This window comes from Melopsittacus undulatus, chromosome 10, assembly GCF_012275295.1.
Source record: "Melopsittacus undulatus isolate bMelUnd1 chromosome 10, bMelUnd1.mat.Z, whole genome shotgun sequence".
In the NCBI taxonomy this organism is placed as follows: domain Eukaryota; kingdom Metazoa; phylum Chordata; class Aves; order Psittaciformes; family Psittaculidae; genus Melopsittacus; species Melopsittacus undulatus.
This window is the reverse complement of record NC_047536.1, coordinates 10,507,724-10,515,676: the sequence shown is the minus strand read 5'-3', so window position 1 is coordinate 10,515,676 and position 7,953 is coordinate 10,507,724. Positions and strand designations below refer to the sequence as shown.

Sequence of the window (7,953 nt, the reverse complement as noted above, 5' to 3'; positions counted from 1 at the left end):
ATATATTGCTACGTGGGGCTGTGCCCACTGTGCCCTGCCCCCAGGCCCTCCCTGTCAGCCCCCAGGAGGCAGAGGGGTGGAGAAAAGCACTTTATTGGGGTGATGGCGCTGGCAATGGTGGCTGGCCCTAAGGCCTGGCTTCACGGCAGGCCACGGCTGCCACGAGCGCAGCTCCTTTCCCCGAGCCATCCTCCGACTGCAGGAAGGTGACGGTGCACTTGGGTGCCAGGACCTGCAGCGTCTGCTGGAGGTTCTGGGAGAAGCTGAAGGGCACAGGAGGGAATGGTGAAGGCTGGTGCCCCCCAGGCCATGCACCCCATGTTCCCCCACACCCCTGCTGTAAGGCAAGGGTCCCCGGAGGGTGCCGCCACCCCCGGCCCCACTCACTGTGGGTGCATCTTGTACAAGGTTCCGTCCACCCCGACGGTGACAACCAGCTGGTCCAGGCCCCGGTTCTCCCGCATCTTCTCCACCACAGCAGCCATGCCAGCAGCGCAGAGCTGGGCTGCCCGCAGGGACACGGTCTGGCACACCTCCCGCACCAGCACACTGTCCTCAAAGGTGGCATGCAGATCCAGGTCCCGCAGGATGGCCAGTACCTTTCGCAGGCCCAGCCCATCGCTGCCCGGGACCAGTGGCACCGTTAGCACCACTGTCCCCATCACTATTCCCATCCCACAGGCAGGAGATGGCATCACCTGCATGTGCCACAGCAATGCAGTGTGGCCCTCCTCCCTGGGCTCTGGCTTCGCACCCTCCCACCCTGGGCTGAGGGAACCTACTGAAGCCCAGCACTCACATCTCGATGGTGGAGAGGAACCTGGTCTTGAAGATGTCCTTGGTCTGGAGCTTGGTGCAGGGCTTCCCATGGAACAGAACCTGTTTCTCCACCATTGCCAGCAGGATGTAGCGCACAATCTCACCCAGGTACATGCCACTGATGAGCTTCTCGAACCTACCCGAGGCACAGCCTTAGCTGAGCACAGCAACCCCCTGGGTGTGCCCCAGGGCCTTCACCCACCTCTGCTTGCCCGGGTTGATGCTTTTCTCATCCACCAGCCGGTCGAATGTGGTGAAGATGTGGTCCAGGCAGCCGTTGTCCCCAAAGGCCCCCCATTCCATGTTGATGCACATGCGGCCATCATTCCCCTCCACAGTGCCCACGTTCCGCATTTCCTCCATGTAGCAGGCATTGGTCCCTGTCCCTGCAGACCCCGTGCTGGTGTCACCCCCACCACGGCCCTGCAGTGCTGCTTGGCACCCTGTGGCCATGCCACATGGGCTGGGGTGTTGATGAGGGGATGGGAGACCCCTGAGTGCAGCAATGCTCCTCACCTACGATGAGGCCGATTTCACATTTAGGGTCTTCATAGCCACAGGACATCATGGTTCCCACTGTGTCGTTGACAACGGCTACCACATTCAGTGCAAAGTTCTGCCAAACCAGAGATAGGGACATATGTGGCTTAGTGGCACTGCCTGGGTGCACGGTGACACCCTGGGGACAGACGACTGTACCCAAGCTCTTCCCTACCTCTTTGCGCTGGGCAGCATCCCGCAGCAGCTGGACCACGTCCTTCCCCACACAGCCTGAAGCGTTGAAGCCTTTGGTCCAGTTTAGCAGCACTGCCTGCAAGGGAGGTAGGAGCAGGCACTAGGCAGCTACCTTGCACCCTGGGGCCCTCCCCATCCTCAGGGTCTGGAGCCATCCCCTCACCTTATCCAAGCCCAGCTGCTGGCAGGGGAAGGAGAAGGTGAAGCCAAGTGGCAGAATTTGCTCCATCAGGTCCTGCTTCAGCTGGAAGTCCATGATGCACTCAATGATGTGGTTGAAGAGCTGTGGAGAGGAGCCATGGTCGGCAGGGCCCAGGCTGGGGTGATGGCACAGGGGCTTTCCCGGCCTCATCCCAGGCCCATGGGCAGTGAGGGGGGAGGCAATTCCCACCCCCTTGCCCTCTCCTTGGCACAGATTCTCAGCCTCACCGCCACACCAGTGCCCTGCACGATGGAGGTTGGGATGATATAGATCTCGCTGGCTATGCGGATGCTGTCCTCCGCCACACGCACCACCAGCACCCGGAAGTTGGTTCCCCCCAGGTCCAGCGCCAGGAATTCACCTCGCTCTGCAGGGCACCAGCACAGGGCATCAGCAGGGCCACAGCCGCCTTGCACCCCCTTCCCCAGGCCCCCGGCCCTCACCGGTGCCATCAGGTGTGGCACGGACATAGGTGGGCAGCATGCAAACAGAGGATCTGGCATTGGTCTCCTTGCCCAGCCCCAGCTCCATCTCCTGCCTCATGAGTGCCTGGACGCGCTGCAGGTCAGAGTGGCTGAGCCGCAGTGGGGACAGCAGCCAATCTACCTTCCGGCGCTGCTCCGCCAGGCGCAAAGCCACTGCCGTCACGATGGCTGCCCCGCGCCCGGTCCCATCCACCGAGGGCAGGAGGGTGATCGTGCACTCCGGGGCCAGCAGCCCCGCCACGCTCTGCAGGATCTCCCCAAACCTGCCAGAGGAAGAAGAGGATGGCAAAGGCCGGGTGTGAAGCATCCCACTGGGGTGGGAGCCCCGTGTCCCTCCTCACCTGGTGTGGTCTCGGTACAACTCGCCTTCCACCCCAACATTGACAGAGAGCTGCTCCAGCTCCCGGCTCTGGCACATGTGTGTGAGGATGGCAGCCAGCCCCGCGGCGCAGAGCGCGGCAGCACGGCTCACCACCACCCGGCACACCTGCTGCACCCGGCAGCAATCCCGCTCGCTCGGCCGCAGTCCCAGAGACTCCAGTGTGCTCCTTGTCGTGCCCATGCCATCCTCATGGCTGCAAGGGAGGACACCGTGCTGGTTATGTCCTCCCCATCACCCGCCTGTCCTCCCAGCCAGAGCAGCTCCTGGTCCCCAGATACTCACTTGATGATCTCCAGGATCTGATGGGTCTTGAGCACATCCTTGCTCCTCAGGATGCCAGCATTGCTCCCAATGAAGATCGCTTTCTCATCAGCCAGGGAGATCAGCACATGCCGGACAATCTCCCCCAGATAGAAGCTGCTCACCAGCTTCTCAAATCTGCGTGCAGACAGCTTGGGGGTCAGTTGTGCCACACCTGGCACCTCTTGACCCCCTTGAAAGCATCCAGGAGCAGCTCAGGGGGCCATGCACTCCTGTTATGGGGGCCTGATATGCCCAGGGATGGACAAGGAGCCCTGGGGACCCTGCCCTCACTGGGGGGTGGCAGCACCTCTTCTTCCCGGGGTTGGAGGATTCCTTGTCCACGCGCTGGTCGTAGACGGTCACGATGCCACTCAGGGTGGTATCGTCCCCGAAGCAGCCCCACTCGGTGTTAACACACATCCTCCCGCTGATCTCCTCTACCATCTCAACCAGTTGTGCCTCAGCCATGAAGCAGCTGTTGGTGCCCACGTCTGTGGGGAGTGATGGAGGTGAGCACTGGTGCACCCCCTCCCTCAGTACCACTCCCTGTCATAGGGGATGCCCACTGCTCACCTGCAATGATGGCAATCTCACAGGCCTTATCATCCTCGTTGGAGGTCATCATGGTGCCCACAGTATCATTCATCACAGCAACAACATCCACGTAAAGCTGGCCAGGAGCAAAGAGAAAGCATCATTAGCCCCTCCATGGGGGCAGCCCCCAGTGAGGCCCCCTCACATCATGGCCCCCTACCTCTTCCTTGTTGATGGCTGTCTGCAGCAACTGCACAACATCCTTTCCCTCCACACCAGTGCACTTGAAGCCCTTGGACCAGGAGATGAGTTCTGCCTGTGGAGAGCACACGGCTGAGCTGTTGGCCTCCAGCACCACTGATGTGCTGGGCAGGAGGCAGCGGCAGACCCAGGTCAGGGTTATCGCACCCACCTTGTCCAGTCGCGTCTGCTTGCAGCTGAAGGGGAAGACAAAGCCCAAGGGGAAGCGACGCTGGAGGCTGCTGAAGCCAGCCAGGAACTGGTGCAAGCATTTTGCAATGAAGCTAAAGAGCTGCAAAGGCATGGCCAGGGGTGACAGGCTGCACCCCTTACCCAGCACCCAGGCTGCGGGAGGCAGCCCCGGAGCCCTGCTGAGCCGCCATGGTGCTGGGCAGCCCAGCACCGGCCACGCTGTGCCATGGCCTCCTCATACCGCTTCCCCCTTGCCCTGCATGATGTTCATCGGTATGTCAAAGATCTTGTACATCACTTGAGGTCTCTGGTTCCCGTCACCCAAGAGGGTTACACAGAGGGTCCGGACATAGTTCTGGCACAGCTCCACCACCAGGAAGTCACCCTTCTCTATGGGGGAGCACAGATGATGTCAGGCAAAGACCTTTGCTGGGGCAGACCCCCTATAATCTGCCCTTAACCTATCCCAGGGACAGTCACCCACCCATGGGGGAGGCTCCTGAGAGCCTCAGACCACCACAGGAGACAAGAGAACCAACTCCTGGCCTCTGGTACTGCACCGGGGACTGGCAGAGGCAGTGTAAGGGCAGTGCATGGACCAGAGACCAGTGCACCCTCCCCAGCACCCCAGAGACAAGTCCCAGGAGGCATGTGGAGCTGTAGGTAGCAAAGCGGCCCATCACCAGGACAGGCTGCCTTACCAGTGCCATCGGGCATGGAGCAGATGAAGGTGGGCAGCATCTGCATGGTGGCCTGCTCATGCATCTGGCGGCTCAGCCCCTTGCGCATGTCCTGCATCATGTGGCCCTTCAGCACCTGCAGCGTCTCCAGTGGGACGGTGAGTGCTCGCAGGGCTGTCTGTACCTGGGGGCAATGAGCCTGGACCTCAGGGCAGGTCTGCAGGGCAGGGGATGCCTCTTGCTGGGCACGAGGCAGGGATGGGCCTTACCGGGGAGCCGGCAGTATTGCTGCGCTGGCCTGGCTGTTGGCTCAGTGAGGGCCTGTGTGGAGGGAGCTGGTGTCACAGACGGAGCCCCAGCCCGCAGGGGGACAGGGCTCTGGCCTGCCCAGTCCCGAGCAGGATTTTGGGGCCCATCCCGGACTCTGCCTCCCACTTCCCCTCCGTGGCCCAGCTCTGCAGGGTCATAGTCTCAACAGCATCGTTGCTTTGCAGTTTCTATCACAGCTGTGACCCGGCAGCCGGAGGGAGAGGAGGCAATGGTGTCCCACGACGCCGATGGGAGGCCAGGGGATTAAAGGGGCTGCCCCTACCTCACCCTGCCCGCCTGTCTGCTCAACCTGCAGGAGGCCAGAGGCCGGTGTGTGCCCCGCCCGGACGGCAGAAGGGGAACCTGCTGCGCCCCATCCCCGGCCCCGAACGCGGCTTCCCCACTCCCAGCCGCTCGGCCGCCGGAGCCCCTCACCGATGCACGGGCGGTCTGCCTTGGTCCATGGAGCCCAGGGCCCGCCGCGGGAGGCTGCGCGCAGCGATGCTCTGCTCCTGCGAGCTCCATGAAGGCCTGGCCGCAGCTCCGCGCCGCTCCGGGCTGCCCATGGCCGACGGCCGGCGGAGGGGACCCGGCGGTACCGTTAACCGACGCCGCCGCCGTTGCCCTGGCTACGGGAACGGCACCGTCGGGCGCCCCGGCCCCTCATTGGCCGGCCCGCAGAGCCGCTCGCCCTGCCGCGGTCAACGGGCGGCTCCCCCCGCAGCACGGGCCGGTCCCGCTCCCCGAGGCTGTGCCTCGGCTGCCGTCAGTGCCGAGTTCAGATCCCAGCTTTAATTGGCCCCGCGTTAATGAAGCAGCACAATACCGAGACATCCACCTGGTTCCTAGCAAGGGGCTCTACAGCAGGGCAAAAGTGCTCCTGGGGAACAGGGGACAGCACAGCCCAGTCCAGGCTCCATCCTCCCCCCAGGCAGCGGGGCTCCAGGCACACAGCGGCCAGAGAAGCCACCAAGGACACTGGGACACCACTGTCACACTGGCTGCAGCAGGCAGCTGGCACAGAGTTGTCCTTTCCCCACAGTGCCCGTCCCCACAGAGCACTGCAGCCCCTTTCTCAGGAGGGCCCTGAGCTCACAGCACCCCCCCAGAGCCCAGGGCCAGGCTGTGGCAGCATGATTTTGGATGCACAGTGTGCCGTTCCTCCTCTCCTCCCTCCAGTGCCTCCCATTTCCCCAGAGAAAGACAGCACAGCTCCTCGGTGTTGCTGCAGTTTCATAAAAACATACATAAATATATTTCCATTTCTTTAACAGAGAGCAAAGCTGCACAGGCACCTATAAACCACACAGTCACTGCTCCACCCAGCGCTCCCTGCACAGGTCGTACAAAACATAGAAAAGGGGGGGTGGGAGGACGAGGCTGCGCTAGAACAGGGGCCCAGTGCCATGGAGGGGACCTGCTGCCCACGGTGGCCTCAGAACTTGTGCTTCCTCCGGCGGCAGCCTTTGGTCTGCTGCTGGCTGCCCAGGCGAAGAGCCGCGTGCGGCTCCAAGTCTACCATGCAGTCTGTGGCGTCTGAGGAGATGCTGGATTTCACAGGGGAGATAGTGAAGGGAAGGTGCTGAAGTGAGCTGGGGCTGTTCCCCACCGGCCCCCTGGCTCTGGCTGGGCGAGCAGGAGCAGACTGTTGGTCTTCTAGTCCAGAGAGGGGGGTCCCCGCATCAGCACCTGCAACAAGAGCACATGTCAGCCCTGCCTGGCTGCCCTCTGCCGTGAGCCATGGGCAAGGGAGGAGGGTGCTGCTGAGAGCATTTCCCCCTGCTCCTCTCCTCTTGTGCTTGGATCCATGGAGGGAAGCACGAGTGTGCAGGCAGGGACAGCAGCACCCTGCCACCCCCTGCAGAAGCTGGACTTCTCTTGGTGCTCAGAACACAGCCCTAGCCCTGCGAAGGCTCTGGGTGCTGGCACCGGTCCAGTGGGCAGAGGCAGGGATGTGTGCAGCCAGTTGGGTGCTGCTGACAATCAGCTAAGCCCCAGCCTCATGCTCTGCTCAGGAATTACAGACCCCTTCAAAAGAAATTTGCTGTCACAGCACAGTCCAGGCTGAGCGGGACCTAACAGGGAGAGCTAGGAAAGGGCAGCCCTGAGCCAGCCAGGCACAGGGAGCAGCTTCCCACCTGCAGACTTGCTCTCTGAGAGCTCCAGCATCCTGAGGAGTCCCCTCTCCTGTCTTCCAACGTCCTGCCAAGGAGAGAGAAACAGTCACAGAGCTGCCACAAGGGAACCCCAAAGACAGGGTGGCCCCGTGGCCACATGTTCCCCCAGCCCATGGGGTCCAGTTGGGTACAAGAGGGAATGCTGCATTTCCAGGGCTTCCAGCTGAGCACAGCTAGTCACCAATGGGAAGGGCACTGCTCCAATCTCAGCCTGATCAAAGGCAACCAAAGGCAGATAATAAAGCAGAGCATGGTAAGGAGGGAGGCCCGGGTGTAGGAAGCCACCCCCAATCCCAGCCAGTGAGCACAGGGCTGTCACAGGAATGTGAGCACCAGCGGCTCTGCCGTGGCTTGGGCACATCCCCAGCACTGCGCTCCAAGGCTCCATCCTGCTCCATCCAAGTGCAAAGGGGCTTGGTGCTGGAGGAAAGGGCATTCCTACAGGGACCAGCCAGAAGAGGAACTTGTGGCATCTTGTGCTTCCTCTCAGTCCCTGGCAAGATGCAGCTGCTCTGGTCATGCAGGCTAAGAGAAGACCACTTGGCCTGGCTGCTCCCTGACTCCAGCAATGCTCTAGAAGGTACTGGCATCCTGGCTTCAGGGTTGGGGCTGCAAAGCACCCCAAAACGTGCTGTGGCAGGAACCTGCAAGGCCAACAATGCCACTAGGAAGCTTTCTAACAGCCCAGCCCATGCCCAGCATGACCTGCTCCCCTGATGAGCTCCCACCTTGGGACAGGCAGGGCTAGAGGAAACAGAGCCTTGCTGAGCTGTCCCAAATGGCCACCCAGCTCCAGCACTTTTCCCCATACCCTGTGCCCGTGCCTGTGTGCAGGACCCCACACACCAGTTGGCTGTGGGGCACAGGGACAGAGCCAAACACCCCCCACAGAACT

General features: G+C 62.0%; 2 protein-coding genes across 6 annotated transcripts in view; both read right to left on the bottom strand.

The window, feature by feature from the left end:
* Positions 1-127: 127 nt before the first annotated feature.
* Positions 128-5,447, bottom strand: HK3 (hexokinase 3). The gene is made up of 19 exons (XM_034066963.1): positions 5,317-5,447; positions 4,842-4,893; positions 4,594-4,756; positions 4,134-4,282; positions 3,873-3,992; positions 3,681-3,776; positions 3,500-3,596; positions 3,234-3,417; positions 2,906-3,061; positions 2,583-2,816; positions 2,200-2,504; positions 1,984-2,123; positions 1,718-1,837; positions 1,535-1,630; positions 1,336-1,435; positions 1,022-1,205; positions 800-955; positions 388-621; positions 128-263 (listed from the first exon to the last, which is right to left on the bottom strand). Exons 1-19 carry the CDS (start codon positions 5,445-5,447, stop codon positions 128-130), a joined length of 2,853 nt encoding a protein of 950 aa, XP_033922854.1.
* Positions 5,448-6,101: 654 nt separating this feature from the next.
* The window catches only part of UIMC1 (ubiquitin interaction motif containing 1), a 38,395-nt gene continuing 36,543 nt past the window's right edge, over positions 6,102-7,953 (bottom strand). For 4 of the 5 annotated variants that reach the window (XM_034066680.1, XM_034066682.1, XM_034066681.1 and 1 more), the window contains 2 exons: positions 7,020-7,083; positions 6,102-6,570 (listed from right to left, as the gene is read on the bottom strand). In XM_034066680.1, the coding sequence (XP_033922571.1) occupies positions 6,317-6,570; positions 7,020-7,083 (318 nt within the window). In that variant the 3' untranslated portion in view covers positions 6,102-6,316. The remainder of the gene's footprint in view (positions 6,571-7,019; positions 7,084-7,953) is intronic. The other variant, XM_034066683.1, reaches the window with a different exon arrangement.